At 52.4% G+C, this 16,689-nt stretch overlaps 1 protein-coding gene across 1 annotated transcript in view; it reads left to right on the top strand.

Moving 5' to 3' along the window:
• The window catches only part of SPNS3 (SPNS lysolipid transporter 3, sphingosine-1-phosphate (putative)), a 58,051-nt gene that overhangs the window by 33,248 nt on the left and 8,114 nt on the right, over window positions 1–16,689 (top strand). The window contains 1 exon segment of the mRNA XM_050765336.1: window positions 14,882–14,947. Within this exon segment, the coding sequence (XP_050621293.1) occupies window positions 14,882–14,947 (66 nt within the window).

Raw genomic sequence — 16,689 nt, 5'->3', positions numbered from 1 at the left:
TATGTTCATTCTTGTGAGTATACATTAAAACAAATATACTGGCTGAGCGTAGTGGCTTATGCCTGTAATCCCAACACTTTGGGAGGCCAAGGAGGGTGGATCACTTGAGGTCAGAAGTTCAAGACCAGCCTGGCCAACATGGTGAAACCCCATCTCTACTTGAAATACAGAAATTAGCCAGGCATTGTGGTGGCACCTGTAATCCCAGCTATTCAGGAGGCCGAGGCAGGAGAATTGCTTGAGCTCAGGAGGCAGAGATTGCGCCACTGCACTTTAGCCTGGGCAACAAAGCAAGACTCTGTCTTAAAACAAACAAATAAACAAAAACCCTGACTAGACTAGCCAGGCACAATGGCTCAGGCCTTTAATCCCAGCACTTTGGGAGGTCAAGGTGGGTGAATCACTTGAGGCTATGAGTTCGAGACCAGCCTGGCCAACATGCCCTCTCCCATGCCCCTGTCCCCGCTAAAAATTTATTTAAAAATTTAGCTGGGCATAGCAGTGTGCGCCTTTAATCCCAGCTACTTTGGAGGCCGAGGTAGGAGAATCGTTTGAACCTGGGCGGTGGAGGTTGCAGTGAGCCAAAATCATGCCACTGCACTCTAGCCGGCGTGACAGAGTGAGACTCCATCTCAAAAAAAAAAAAGAATATACTTGTACATACAATGTACATTTAGCACGAATGAATATACATGCTAAATGTACATTGTATGTACAAATAGATCTATTTTAATTTGTGTGTGTGTGTGCATGGCGTGTATGAGTGTGTTGACGTGTGCTGTTTTGTACACTTGTCTGTGCATGAGCGTGCACACCCACCTCAGGACATGCAGAGAACCGCGTGGGATGTGCCTATGTGCACATGTGCGTTTGTGGCTAAGTATAGCTTTTCTCCTGCTACTTTTGTGCCTGTAACTGCATTGTGTGGGCAGGATGATTTTTGGTCGCACCGTGTGTCTGTTCCCAGATTTCCTGAAGTAGGGGCCAAATCATGCTGCTTGTTTCTTGGAAATGAGCTTTTCTGAGAATATAAAGTCTGGTCTGGGGCCTTCCCTGGGGGAGCCCATGCCCCGTGGTCACCTACAGAAACAGAGGGTTCCATCTCTTCCATCTTTCCAGTCCTCTTGGCAAGGGAAGTGGACTTCTCGGCTGTTAATTAGGGTCCAGACACGCACACAGCAGGTCTTGGCTTATGCCACCTTCCTTGGCCTTCTTCCCAGAGCTGCTGCCCTTCAGAGGAGAAGGGGTTTGTGCTCAGAGGAGGGACTGCACCCAAAGCAGGGCCTCCACTGTCACTGACCTGGTGGCTGGAGGATGTGGCTGAACGTCGGCTATTCCCCCTTAGGTGGGCTTTGTGGTCAAGGTGGAGGGATAGGAGTGGGGCGTGGGAGGCAGCATGCCATGATGTGTCTGAAAGATCTGGACATCATTCCTTCTTCTTTCCTTACCAGTTGTGTGACTTGTGTGACCTAGGGCAAGATCTTGACCTCGGAGCCTCAGTTTTCTTAGCAAGAAAATGGGAGTGCTGCTCCTTACCTCTCGGCTTCCTTAAAGAGATAAGCAAACTTTTGAGCCTGTTTTTTTTTTTTTCTGGAGACAGAGTTTTGCTCTCGTTGACCAGGCTGGAGTGCAGTGGTGCAATCTTGGCTCACTGCAACCTCCTCCTCCCAGGTTCAAGCAATTCTCCTGTCTCAGCCTCCTGAGTAGCTGGGATTACAGGTGCGCACCACTACACCTGGCTGATTTTTGGTATTTTTAGTAGAGATGGGGTTTCACCATGTTGGCCAGGCTGGTCTCCAACTCCTGACCTCAGGTGATCTGCCTTGGCCTCCCAAAGTGCTGGGTTTACAGGCGTGAGCCACCACGCCCGGCTGAGCCTGTTCTAATTACTATGCATGTGTAACAAAACTTAATGACTTAAAACAACAAAAACATTTATTTTGCTCACGTAAGTGCCGTTTAGGCCAGGTTTGAGAGCAAGAGGGGATGACATCTCTTTTCCATTTGGTGTTAGCTAGGCTGGACAAGGGTGAGGGGCTGGATCATCAAAGTGGTGGGGCCTGCCTGGCAGTCGATGTAGCTATTGACTGAGACCTTAGCAGAAGCCATTGGCTGGTACACCTGTCTGTGGCCTCTCCGTGTGGTCTGTGCTTCCTCACAGCATGGTGGCCGGGTTAAACAAGGACTAATGTTCTGAGATAGTGGGCCAGGTAGAAAGAACTGTGTTGCCTTTTTGACCTACCCTTGAAAGTTACCATAAATGTAACTTGCATTCTCTGCGTGCTATTTTTTTTTTTTTTTTTTTAAACCTGAGCACAACTTTCTGCTCAAATTAGTGGGGCAAAGAAATGGACTCTAGGTCATGCGTAGTGGCTCACGCCTGTGATTCCAGCACTTTGGGAGGCCAAGGCGGGAAGATTACCTGAGACGAGGAGTTCAAGGCCAGCTTAGCCAACATGGCGAAACCCCATCTCTACAAAAATACAAAAATTAGCCTGGCATGATGGCAGGTGCCTGTAATCCCAGCTACTTGGAAGGCTGAGGCAGGAGAATCACTTGAACCCAGGAGGTGGAGGTTGCAGTGAGGCAGGATCGCCACCAATGCACTCCAGTCTGGGTGAGGGAGTGAGACTCCATTTCAAAAAAAAAAAAAAGGAGAAATGGACTCTATCTTTTGATGAGAGTATCAGTGATCTGCAAGAACTTGCGGAATGGGAAATATTGCAGTGGCCATCTTTGGAAAATGCAATCTCCCATCATGCCCCAGGATTCCTTCCCTGCTGTCCTCTGGACCCTGCTGACACCTGACATTGCATAGGAAAGTGTGTGTGTGCACAGTGGCGAAGCTCACCAGGTGGGTCTCTGGTTCCATGCTGCTCTTTTGGTCTCACAGGTGAGAAACCCGGACTCCCTCACACCCCTGCTTGGCCCCATGGGCTGAAGGAGCAGATGTGCTTGAGGCCTCCAACGGCCAAGCCTATGGCCATGGCCAGGTGGCTGAGAGGCAGGTCTCCACCAGGAAGAGCAGCAATGTCCACTCACGTATGAAATATTTCCCCAGCACCTCCTCTTGGCCATATGCTGTTCCAGGCACTGGGGTACAGCATGAACAAAGCAGGCAAAAGTATGTGTGTGTAATACAATTAACATGGAAAATCAACACCATAGGCCGGGCATGGTAGCTCATGTCCATAAATCCCAGCACTTCGGGAGGCCGAGGTGGGCAGATCACGAGGTCAGGGGTTTGAGACCAGCCTGGCCAATATGGTGAAACCCCGCCTCTACTAAAAATACAAAAATTAGCCGGGCGTGGTGGTGTGTGCCTGTAATCCCAGCTATTCAGGAGGCTGAGGCAGGAGAATCGCTTGAGCCCAGGAACCAGAGGTTGCAGTGAGCTGAGATTGCACCTTTACACTCTATCCTGGGTGACAGAACGAGACTCTGTCTCAAAAAAAAAAAAAAAAAAAAAAAAAAAAAAAAAAAAGGCCAGGCACAGTGGCTCACACCTGTAATCCCAGCACTTTGGGAGACCGAGGCAGGCAGATGTCATGAGATCAGGAGTTCGAAACCAGCCTGGCCAACATAGTGAAACCCTGCCTCTACTAAAAATACAAAAATAAGCAGGGCATAGTGGTGGGCACCTGTAATCCCAGCTACTAGGGAGGCTGATGCAGGAGAATTGCTGGAACCTGGGAGGCAGAGGTTGCAGTGAGCCAAGATTGCACCACTGCACTCCAGCCTGGGTGACAGAGCAAAACTGCCTCTCAACAAACAAACAAACAAACAGATACCATAGTATGTTAGATGGGGATGAGTTCTGTGGAGAGCAACAGCAGGGAAAGGAGATAAAGAGAACGACAGGAGCAATGCAAGGGGCCAGGGGAGGCCTTGTTGAGACAGTGACATTCCAGGAATAAGTGTGGGAAGAAGCCATGTGGGTATGGGGTGGAGCAGGGAAGCACAGTCCATGCGGAGGACAGCCTGTGCAGAGGCCCTGAGGGAGAATGCATGACTGGCGTGTTGGGGAAATGTGGCTGGAATGGGGTCAGCCAGGGAGCAGTAGAGGCGATGAAGTCAGAGGTCACGGTGATGGGGGAGTGAGGGTGTGGATCATGGAGGGCCTTGTACGTAGATTCACTCTGGCTTCCCATATCACTGACACTGGAAGCCACCAGAGTGTCCAGCGCAGAGGTGAGAGGATCTGACTTCGGGGTTGTATCTGGTATCTACTACTGCATAAAAAATCAACCCAAAATTTCGTGGCTTAAAACAATGCCCAGTTATTTCTGATTCTGTGGCCTGACTGGATGGTTCCTCTGCTGGTTTGCCTGTGGCCACTCACGTAGCTGCTTTCCTCTGGACGATTACTGCACTGGAATGTCCACGCTGACCTTACTCACCTCTGGCTGCCCCATGGGTCCCCTTCGTTCTTCTCCGTGTGGCCACTCATCCTCCCCTAGGCGAGACCAGCTTCCTTACATGACCATCTCAGGGCGTCTAAGACAGCAGAAGTGGAAGTTGCAAAGTCTGTTAAGCCTCAGGCCAGGAACTTGAAAAGCATCACTTCCACCTGATTTATTTGTTTTATTTATTTGTTTGTTTATGACAGAATCTTGCTCTGTCGCCCAGGCTGAAGTGCAGTGGTATGATCTCGGCTCACAGCAACCTCTGCCTCCTGAATTCAAGCGATTCTCCTGCCTCAGCCTCTAGAGTAGCTGGGATTACAGGCACCTGCCACCACACCTGGCTAATTTTTGTATTTTTAGTAGACAGGGGGGTTTCACCATGTTGGACAGGGTGGTCTCGAACTCCTGACCTCAAGTGGTCTGCTCGCCTCGACCTCCCAGAGTGCTGGGATTACAGGCGTGGGCCACTGTGCCCGGCCTCAACTGGACATATTAAGAGGAAATTCAGCTGGGCGCCCAAGGCAAACATGGTGAAACACTGTCTCTACTAAAAATATAGAAATTAGCCGGGCGTGGTGGTGGGCGCCTGCGGTCCCAGCTACTTAGGAGGCTGAGGCATGAGAATCACTTGAACCTGGGAGGTGGAGGTTGCAGTGAGCCAGGATCACACCACTGCACACCAGCCTGGGCGACAGAGCGAGACTCCATCTCAAAAAAAAAAAAAAAAAGCAATTGGGTGTGTATGAGTCTGGAGTTTGGGAGACAGGTCTAGGCTGGTTATTTCAAGCCATGAGACCAAATGGGGTCACCAAGGGCATGAGCGGGGACCTGAAGCTCGAGCTTGGAGACATTCCACACGTCAGTCACAGCTGTGAATGCACAGTGCTGCCGTGGTGAGGTCAAGGGTGGGACCAACAGTTCACTCTATCATGCTGTATCAAATGACTTTGGTATTTTTATTTGGGGGACACTAAAAAAAAAAACAAAACAAAAGCAGAAAAGTGCAGAGAAGACAATAACAGTTATTCATTTTTTCATCTACAAGAGTGAATAATTCTTCACATTTTGGCCTTTTTGCTTCCATATTTAATTAGGTAACCGTCATTCCATATATGTGTCTGTCTATCCATTCACAGGCTTATGGGTAGGTAGAAATAGTTTTATTAAACTGGGGTCATATGGTAGCGCAATTTTTAAAAACAGATTTATAGAGATACAATTCATATATCAGGCTGGGCGCAGTGGCTCATGCCTGTAAACCCAGCACTTTGGGAGGCTGAGGCAGGTGGATCACTTGAGGTCAGGAGTTTGTGACCAGCCTGGCCAACATGGTGAAACCCTGTCTCTACTAAAAATACTAAAATTATGGGCTGGGCATGGTGGCTCACGCCTGTAAACCCAGCACATTGGGAGGCAGAGGCAGGCGGATCACGAGGTCAGGAGATCGAGACCATCCTGGCTGACACAGTGAAACCCTGTCTCTACTAAAAATACAAAAAATTAGCCAGGCGAGGTGGCGGGCGCCTGTAATCCCAGCTACTCGGGAGGCTGAGGCAGAAGAATGGCATGAACCCGGGAGGCGGAGCTTGCAGTGAGCTGAGATCCGGCCACTGCACTCCAGTCAGGGCAACAGAGCAAGACTCCATCTCAAAATAAATAAATAATTTTTTAAAAAGTACAAAAATTAGCCAGGTGTGGTGTTAGGTGCTTGTAATTTCAGCTACTTGGGAGGCTGAGGATAAGAATCGCTTGAACCCAGGAGGCAGAAGCTGCAGTGAGCCGAGATCACACCACTGCACTCCAGCCTGGGCGACAGAGCAAGACCCTGTCTCAAAATAATATTAGTAATAATTCATATATCAGACAGTTCACCCAATAAAGTGTATAATTCACTGGTTTTTAGTACATCCACAGAGTTGAACAACCATCACCACATCAATTTTAGAACATTTTGCTCACCCCAAAAAGAAATTTCATGCCTATTAGCACTCACCCCCATCCCTCCAATCTCTCTCTCTGCTCCCCAACCCTGGCCCTAGGCAGCTGCTAAATCTATTTTCTGTCTTTATAGATTTGTCTGTTCTGGATAATTCATATAAATAGAATCATATAACATGTTTCATTTATATGAATCCACTTGCAGAAACTGAAGTGAAATCAAAGGAATTAAGTTTGAATTAGTTGTAAAACCGTGGACTTATTGATAAATACGAGCTATGAAAGAGGACACCAGCCTTCTTCTACCTCCTCTCTCCCTTCTCTCCCCAACCTCTGATTTTTGTTAGTTACATTATTAGTTTTACTTTTTCTAGATGTAGAGCATTCACAGTCTGTTGTTGTTTTGTTTGGGGTTTTTTTTCTGTTCGTTTATTTTTTGCTTTCTTTTTTTGTTGTTTTTTTTTGCTTTTATTTTGAGATGGAGTTTCGCTTTTGTTGCCCAGGCTGGAGTGGAATGGCACGATCTCATCTCACCACAACCTCCACCTCCCGGGTTCAAGTGATTTTCCTGCCTCAGCCTCCTGAGTAGCTGGGATTACAGACATGCAACACCACACCCAGCTAATTTTGTATTTTTAGCAGAGACAGGGTTTCTCTATGTTGGTCAGGCTGGTCGCGAACCCCCAACCTCAGGTGATCTGCCTGCCTCGGCCTCCCAAAGTGCTGGGATTACAGGCGTGAGCCACCGCACCTGGCCACAGTCTGTTCTTTAAGCATCATCCTGGTAGTGGCTTGAGAATAGTTTCCTATTTAAGGAGATTCAAGGTTTGTTATCAGTCTGTTTACACAGATTCTTTATTCCTGAGTTCTTTATTTTGCTTCAACTCCTAACTGGGTAGATTTTGTGATTAAGGAGTTTTTATCCACCCCCGTCCCCCAAAAGGCTAGAGAGTTTATTTTCTTTTGGTTCATTTATGCATGAGATTGTCTTTTCTTTGATATTTATTTATTTATTTATTTATTTTGAGACAGGGTCTTACTCTGTCACCCAGGCTGGAGTTCAGTGATGCAGTCATGGCTGTCTGCAGCCTCGACCTCCTGGGCTCAAACGATCCTCCCACCTCAGCCTCCCGAGTAGCTGGGACCACAGGCACGCACTAGCACGCCCAGCTAATTTTTCTATTTTTCGTAGAGACAGGGTTTTGCCATGTTGCCTAGGCTGGTGTCAAACTCCTCAGATCAAGTGATCCACCCTCCTCGGCCTCCCACAGTGCTGGGATTACAGGCATGTGCCACTGTGCCCGGTCTGAATTAATATTCTCATTGCATTGTTTTATAACTTGAAGCCAATATAAAGAATTTCCTTCTGCTCCTTCTCTTATCACCTATCTTTTAGGTCGGATTTTTTTGTTTGTTTGTTTGTTTTGTTTTTTGAGACAGAGTCTCACTCTGTTGCCCAGGCTGGAGTGCAGTGGCACAATCTCAGCTCACTGCAACCTCTGCCTCCTGGGTTCAAGCGATTCTCCTGCCTCAGCCTCCCGAGTAGCTGGAACTACAGGCGTGCTCCACGACACCAGCCAATTTTTGTACTTTTTAGTAGAGATGGGGTTTCACCATGTTGGCCAGGCTGGTCTCGAGCTCCTGACCTCAAGTGATCCACCAGCCTCGGCCTCCCAAAGTGTTGGGATTACAGACATGAGCCACTGTGCCCGGCCAGGTTGGATTTTTTTCTCCTTGTCTCCCTCCTTTCCTTCCTTCTTTGCTTTTCTACAATATGTATCCAGAGTTTACACACTGAATGATTTTCGTCTGAGCTGGGTGTGGGCAGCTCTGCGCAGAAACTGGATTTGCTTTGGTAGTAGTGTCGTTGTGTGGTAGCATGAGTGACTTCGTGTCTTTGACTCTCCCTGCCTTCTCTGTGACCATTCCGTTGTCCAAAGGCAATGCAGTTTGAGTTGAGCTTAGGCTCTGCAGACTTTTCTGTTGCCGGAGGGAAATGCAGGGCTGAGGCAAATGAGGCATCTGTAAAAACACCTGGGTTCTCTGCTCTGTCTTCTGGGATTCAGGTAAACGCTCTATAACACGGTTCATTCTACTTAATTACTGGGTGCATTCCCTTCTGAGACGGGGATTGCCCTCGGGCCTTGAGTGGAGTCAGTGATTGGAGTCATTGTTGGCTTTCTCTGGTTTTACTCGTCTCTCCCCAGCAGCTTTCCCTGCTGGCTCTCAGGGACACCACTCAGTTTATTTCCCTCCAGATATGGGGGTTTTAGTGAATGACTGTGGGGAGGGAAAACCTAGAAGGGTAATACCCTCTTCTACAGAATCGTCTGCTCTTTTGCTTGGCTGCCAATTTTTTTTTTTTTTTTTTTTTTTTTTTTTTTTTTTTTTTTTTTTTTTTTTGAGAGGATCTTGCCGTTCACCCAGGCTGGAGTGCAGTGGTGTGATCATGTCTCACTCACTGCAGCCCCAACCTCCCAGGCTTAAGGGATCCTCCCTGCCTCAGCCTCTGGAATAGGTGGGACCACAGGTGCATGCCACCATGCCCGGCTAATTTTTAAATTATTTGTAGAGATAGAGGCTATGTTGTCCAGGCTGGTTTTGAACTCCTGGGATCAACCAGTCCTCCTGCCTGAGCCTCTCAAAGTGTTGAGATTACAGGTGTGAGCCACTGTGCCTGGCTCCCAGTAGGGAATGTTTATTTCGCTAGGTTTTGTTCTTTTCTTTGGTAAAAAAAAATCACTTCTTTTCTGACTTACTATTTTTTGCTTCTGCGTGGAAACTTAAGTCTATGACGCAACTTTCAATCCTCCATCTTTGCACAGGAGTTGACCCTGGTGATCTTGAAGGCTGCTTCCTGCCCAAACCTGATCATAGCTCTGAGATCCCTCCTTGCCCAAGGAGAGATGTGGCCACCACTGCACACAGCAGAGCCAGCGTGGCTGTCACTGAGGCCTTTAGATCCAGGAGAGGACGCTGCCCTTCCCAGCCTTTTTTTTTTTTTTTTTTTTTTAAGAGAGAGTCTCACTCTTTTGCCCAGGCCGGAGTGCAGCGTCAGCCTCCCCCTCCCAAGCACAACCGATTCTCCTGCCTCAGCCTCCTGAGTAGCTGGGATTACAGGTGCCCGTCACCACACCTGGCTAATTTTTGTATTTTTAGTAGAGAAGGGGTTTTACCATGTTGGCCAGGCTGGTCTCGAACTCCTGGCCTCAAGTGATTCGCCTGCCTCGGCCTCCCAAATTGCTGGGATTACAGGTGGGAGCCACCGTGCCTGGCCCCTTCCCAGTCCTGAAGAATCCTGCGTGAGGACCTGGGATGGAGGCCTGATAACTGCCCATCTGGCGTCCACAGGGAAGCTTGCAGGGTGGCTGGCAGAGATCAGCCAGGATGTAGTCCACCATAGCTGTCCTCAAGGGGCAGCCCAGGATGCAGGGGGTGGCTGTGGGATCTGCTCTCTGGTCCCTGGAGTGGTGTGGAAAGCTGGGCTATGTGAGCTTCCCAACTCTGGGGAACGTTCCTACCGCTTCCCAGACTTGCCCCTTGGGGAGCCTCTTGGATAAGCCCTTTCTACCTGGCTTTCTGGGCTGGAGTAACCAGGCCCCACCAGACGCTGTCTGAGAGGGGCTGAGACAGGCCCACTCATCCTTCCTCTGAGGGCCCCACAGCCCTGCCAAGATGTAACAGGTGTCTGTTGGCTGGCAGCATGGCACACCAGGAGAGCACACAATCTCAGCCGAATTCTCTGGGAGGATGCAAAGCTTTTGCTCCCTTCACTGCCTCACTCCCCACCTGCCTGCCCACTGGCTTGTTGGGCTGCTGCCGGCCCCTGGAAACCAGGTGGTGCCCTTGTGCCCCAATGCCAGTCCTTGCAATTACAGGTTGGCAAGCCCAGGGACAAAGCGTGCCAGACGGTGCAGCAGCTTGCTGGCGGCTGGTCTGTGTCCTGGGGCCTGTGTCCTGACTGGCTCAGGCAAAGAGCTGGTCCGTGAGAGAGGAGGCTTGGGTCTCAGCTCTGCCCTGGGCACAGCGAGCCCCCAGGGGATATTGGCCTTTTCCCTTCTGGTGGTGGGCCCAGAATCCATTCTTTGCAGTTCAGAGTCAGTTACCGCCCAGGTGGAAGACTGAGCTGAACCAAGATTGAAGGCACTGCCCCTGCCACCTCACAGGGGCTGACCGTTTCTGCCTGCTTCCTCCTCATGCCAACCTGCGTGTGCAGGTGGACAAGAGGAGAGGAATGTGTGTGTGAAGATCTAAGCGTGAGCACATCCACTCTTGTGCATGGATGTGCACACGAGTGAAGACACAAGCATGTTTGTGTACGTGGGTGTGTGTGAGCATAATTACTATACTTATTATGAGACCACAGGTATGCATGGGTACATGCCAGGTTGTTATTCGGCAAGTCCACCCCAACAAGCCTGTGCCAGGGTTTATAGCCATCATCTTTCTGGTGCCCTTGCCACACATGTTTTGATAGTTTGAATGGCTCCCCATTACCTACATCTGTACGTAGTTGTGGCATGTGAGTTCTTCGTGTGTGTCTCAGGTTGTGGGTGTCCGTGTGTGGGTGCTTGTGTGTGAGTGTGCTTGTGTGTGAGTGTGCTTGTGTGTTGATCTCGTGTGCACGTGTGGGAGGCCTTGGCTGTGCGTGCGTCTGGGCATGTTCACGCGGCCGCGTGCGTGACAGTGTGAGCATGGATACCTATGTGTGTGGGTCTCTGTGGCCGGGGATGACTAAAGCCAGGGACATTTATCATTACTTTCCTAGCTCGAGGGGGAAATTATCTTGGTCTGGAATGGCAGAGGCCAGGGACTGAGGGGCTCCATGTTTCTCAGGCTCCAGGCAGTGTTCCCAGGCCCTATCTCCCAAAGGGATCTAAGTCAGGGTGCAGGGAGGCCACACAGACTCGGAGGAGACAGGGGCAGAGTCAGATTTCTCTTTCGGAAGTCCCCTCCGGGGCTGGTGTCTGGAGGGATGGTGGGGCCTGGGAAACTGGGGAGGAGACGGCCGGGGAGGCCTGGAGTGCACTGGCCAGAGGCCATGGACAGGAGAAAGAGGCAGATTCAAGGAATGTGCAGGAGGCAAATGGACAGAAATCAGTGATGAGGGGTGTGAGGGTGAGCAAGGCATGTAGGGAACCCCCAACCCCAGCATCTGGCCTGGGTGATGGGGACCGGGCGCTATTCCTGAGCCAGAGGAGATCAGCTCCAGCAGCTTGCTGACCAGTCTGCGCCTGGGGCCTGCGTCCTGGCTGGCTCAGCCACACTGGGCAGCAACAGAGATGTTTGGGGACAGGGGAGAAAATGAGTTTAGGCAGCTGTTCAGTGTGAGGTGCCTGTGGCCGTCCAGGAGGGAGTGTCCAGGAGGGACCTGGGACTGCAGGGCTGAGATGCCCATGTAGGAGCAGCTTCGAACAGTCAACTGAATTCTACAAACCAGAGCCCCTTTATTTTTTATTTTTTATTTTTTTTTTTTGAGGCAGAGTCTCTCTCTGTCGCCCAGACTGGAGTGCAGGGGTGCGATCTCGGCTCACTGCAAGCTCCACCTCCCGGGTTCACACCATTCTCCTGCCTCAGCCTCCTGAGTAGCTGGGACTACAGGCGCCCGCCACCACGCCTGGCTAATTTTTTTTTTGTATTTTTAGTAGAAATGGGGTTTCACTGTGTTAGCCAGGATGGTCTCGATCTCCTGACCTCATGATCTGCCCTCCTCGGCCTCCCAAAGTGCTGGGATTACAGGCGTGAGCCCCCGCGGCCGGCCCCAGAGCACTTTTTGTGTGTTTGCTTTGCTTTTGAGTTGTGGAGCCCAGGTTTGAACTGCTTGTGGAAGCCACTGAGCTCTAGGACCCAGTGTGCACTGGCCTGTGAGGAACCCCAGTGCAAAGCGGGGTTACCAGCTTAACAAGCAGGGGCTGCTGGTGCTGGAGGGTCCTGGTGGAGCATCTGGGGCACCCTGGTGTTGTACCGTTGGGGAAGCCAAGGTCCAGAGGTGGTGGCCTCCGCAGGCCCGCTCAGCAAGGCAGGGTGGGGCTGGGCCCGTCCACCCCAGGAGGTCACACCCCTTGGCTGTGGAACCCCTCCCGGAGCTGAGTCAGCCCTGGTGGCCGCCGCCCCCGGAGACTCTGTAATCACAGGATTAGAAGGTGGTCTCTCCGCAGCCCAGCCCTTTGCCCCTCAAAGCTGCCAAGCGGAGACGAGGATTTGGTGGCGCGGTGCCGGCCTCCAGGTGTGTCTGAGGAGACCTGGCATCCTCGGGCGGCTTCTTTAGTCTGAAAGGCCCCATTGTAGCTGCAGCCTCCCTCTGATGGGCTCTGTTTTGGGGCCGGGATCCACCCTGCCCCAGCTGGAGGAAGGAAAAGGTGTATTTCAGCGTGTCCTATGGGTGTGGAGCGGCCGGGGAGAGCAAAACGGGGGGCTGGTTGGGGGCCGGGGTGCCTGGGCTGCACGGAGAGGGAGGTGGTAGAGGCAGACGCTGGCGACGTAAAGCGGGGAGAGGCCTGGAGGGCCAGGTGCAGGTGCCCGGAAAACATCGAAGGGGGGAGGGTGTGAGTCAGGCCAGGCTTTCATGTGGCCCCAGGAGGCAGCTGGCAGACCCTGCTAGGCTGGAATGTGGATCTGCAGCTGCCCAGGCCCCACCTGAGACCTGTCTGCCAACAACTTCTTGATTTCTGCCCCTGTGGGTGCCCGGCCCCATGTCCCAGGCCTGAGGGAGACCCACCTGCCCTCAGGGGCCTCTCAGTTTGGGTGCCAGGGACCAGGCACTGCAGTCCCAGGGGCTGAGTTAGACCAGGAGAACGCATGGCTGCTTGGGCTCATTGGCTGGTTCTGCTCTCCCTCCACCAGAGCTGGGCCACGTTCCTGCCCCACCCAGCATGGTGGGCACATCCCAGCCCCTTGCCTCCGCTCCCGTGGGTCCCCGGCTGGCGTGGTCTTGTGGCTGTCCCGGGCCCGTCCTGATCCTGACTGTCCTTCAGGGTTCTCCCCCGTGCCACCTCCGCCCAGGGACTCCCTGCCCATCTCGGGCTGTCCTCTGATTCCCCGGTGCTAGCCTCACCAGGCACTGTGGATGCTGGGAACCCCCCTCCCCGCAGTGGCCTCTTCACCCTCACCATGCACAGGCTATCACAGGGCGGGGGGTGGGGGGCGCCCATCAGGACATGGCTTGATGCATGCCCTCTGGCCTGAGTTTATCTGTGAAATGGGTGTAATGACATCTGCCTTACAGGGCACCTAACCTGAGGGGTTAGACAGGATCACAAGAGAGGACAGGGCTGGTGCGTGGTGGGTGCTCGGGCGGTGGTCCTTCAGGTCCTTTGTCCCGGGTGCTCCCCCGCCACTGATCATCAGGTCTTTGGGTGCCTGAGCCTGGGCTACCCTGGGGACAGCCCCGTGATCCAGGAATGACTAATTCCACCCTTGCAATAAGCTCTTGGAAGCTTTGAGAAATGAGACTTTTTTTTTTTTCTTTCTTCTTGCTGCTTCATTAAACTCTTCTTGAGTGAGGGGAATGAGGATTGTCCTAATCCCTTGGCACGAGGTGAAGGGGGGGCAGGTTCCGGGCTTGTGGTAACCAGAGGACACTGGGAGCAGAGCTGGGGGTGGCCACTGGGCAGGGGCCGTAAGCCTCATGCCCCAGGCAGGCTTTACTCAGGGTCAGCTGGTGACCCCAGACAAGCCCCGTCCTTGACCAGGCTCAGTTTGACTGTCTGCACGATGGGTGTCCCGGGCCTTGCCCACCTCCCTGTGCTGCTCCACAGGGAGGGGAATGGCCTGGAGGGGCCTTTGGTGGGGTGCCTGGGGCTGGGCACGCTGGCTGGCACACAATAGGTGCCTTCTCAGTGTATACGAACTTTTGGGGAAAACAGAGGAGGGGTGGGCAATCTCCGAGCAGTCTTTTAGTCTTTGTCCTCTAAACTCTGTTTTTCTTTTCCTCTTTTTTTTTTTTTTTTTTTTTTGAAGCGGAGTCTCACTCTATCACCCAGGCTGGAGTGCAGTGGCGTGATCTCGGCTCCCTGCAACCTCTGCCTCTTGAGTTCAAGCGATTCTCATGCCTCAGTCTCCCGAGTAGCTGGGACTACAGATGTGAGCCACCACACCCTGCTAATTTTTGTATTTTTAGTAGAGATGGGGTTTTACCATGTTGGCCAGGCTGGTCTTGAACTCCTGACCTCAAGTGATCCGCCTACCTCAGCCTCCCAAAGTGCTGGAATTACAGGCTTGAATCACTGTGCCTGGTTTAAAGTCTGTTTTCTTACCTTTAAAAGTGGCCTGGGAGGAGGCCTAGCTGCTTCCTCCTGGGCCCCAGCGAGGGGCTCCAGGGGCTGGACACTCGCCTATGGGTCCTGGCTCTGTCTACCCACCGTCAAGGCTGCTGGAACTGGAAAAATAGTTCCAGGCCTTCCTTGCTAAATCCAATAAGTTTCAACAATGCCTTTCTCTGTGGCATCCCAGTCTCTCCCCTCCACAGGTGGGGAGCAACAGGTTGGATTAGTGACTGGGGTCTGGGAATCCTCACCGAGGCCACCCTCTGTCCACAGGTGTTCCTGGGCCTTGGGGAGCTGCTTCTGTCCTGCAACTGGGCAGTGGTTGCCGACATCCTGCTGGTAGGTGCGGGAGTCGGGGTAGGGGGCTGAGCAGGGGGAGCTAGACAGAGTCCAGCTCAGGACTGGACCTCTGCTGGTGAGCAGCTGCCTGGCAATGGCGTCAGAGACCATGCATTAGGGCACCAAAGTCATTCACGGTTACCTTGGACCAGAGACCTCTGACACTCTCAGACGTCTCTGACCATCATCCCCATTTTGCAGATGAACAAATGGAGGTTCAGAGAAGGCAGGTGCCTGTTCCAAAGTCACACAGCCCCACCGCAGGGAGCCAGGGCTGGAACCTATGCATTTTGACTCCCTGGGCTCCCTCCCTCCTTTTTTTTTTTTCTTTTTTTGGAGACTGAGTTTCACTCTTGTTGCCCAGGCTGGAGTGCAATAGCCCGATCTCGGCTCACTGCAACCTCCGCCTCCTGAGTTCAACTGATTCTCCTGCCTCAGCCTCCCAAGTAGCAGAGACTACAGGCACCCGCCACCATACCCGCCTAATTTTGTATTTTTAGTAGAGATGGGGCTTCACCATATTGGCCAGGCTGGTCTTGAACTCCTGACCTCAGGTGATCCGCCCGCTTCAGCCTCCCAAAGTGCTGGGATTACAGGCGTGAGCCACAGTGCCCGGCCCCTCCCTCCTTCTTTCTGTAGCTTCTCAGCAAGCAGGCTCCTTGCCCTCCACTCTGGGGCGTGCAGACAGGATGCTATCCTTCGGGGCAGTAGCCACTGAGGCCCGCTGCGCCAGCCCACACCAACTTGTGTGTCACAGGCTGCCATGCAAGGATCAGCCCTGCCTGTAAGAGGCCTGATACTGTCTTGACCACATGACTGCTGCGTCCAGAGTCCCACATGCCCCTCCCTGAGCCACACACCCTTCGTCCAGCCTCCTTGCCTCTTTCTGGGAGGCACACAGGGAAGGACTTTGGACGCCATGAAGGGTTGTGCCTTTGTAGATAACGCAGGGCCCTGGGCCTGTGAGCACCCCGAGAGCCTTCCTTCCACCTCCTGGCAGCCTGGCACAGTCTGGTGCTGGCCACAAGGGAACTGGACCAGCCTGGCCGTCGGCTGAGAGCTGTCCCGAAGGCAGTCCAATGTCGCGGTACCAGCCTGGATTCAGAAAACAGACCTGGCTGTCAGCCCTGGTCCTGCCACTTATGAGCTGTGTGGCCTTAGGCCAGTCACTGTGTGTCTCTGAGCCTCGGTATCCCCATGTGGAAAGTGGGGATGATAATGGCACCTGCCTTATGGATTGATGTGAGGGTGAAATGAGAAGATCCATGTGCCTGGCACAGAGAATGCTGGCTAGGATTCTTACAGCAATCCAGAATTTTCCATTTTCTCATTTTCTATCCCCCAAAGAAATCATATGGTGCCCTAGAATCTGAGTTTGAAAGGGTTATGGGCATGTATAGTCGTTTACTCTGTCAACAAACCCTGCTTGAATACTACTGTGGACGGGATGCTCACTCCCTGCCAAGATGTCTGGCCTCCCCAGCAGATCCCCTGACCCCTCCCCACGGCCCAGGCCCAGCGAGCGTGGCGACGCCTGCCCTGCCTTTGGCTCCTGGGTGAGTGCATCAGCTGCAGGGCTGGCAGGTCCTCCCTGCCCCTCCCTCCAGACGGGAGACTTGGGCTCCAGCCCAGAGTCAGCCACAGACCTGCCGCATGGCCCTGGGCCTCAGTTTCTTTGTCTATAAAAGGGGTAATCAGCACCTGCCCGGTAGGGTGAGCGAGGCGGCCTCCAGGAATGCTCT

Source organism: Macaca thibetana, chromosome 16 (genome assembly GCF_024542745.1).
Source record: "Macaca thibetana thibetana isolate TM-01 chromosome 16, ASM2454274v1, whole genome shotgun sequence".
Classification (NCBI taxonomy): Eukaryota; Metazoa; Chordata; class Mammalia; order Primates; family Cercopithecidae; genus Macaca; species Macaca thibetana.
The sequence above is the reverse complement of the archived record's forward strand: the minus strand, read 5'-3'. Positions and strand labels throughout refer to the sequence as shown.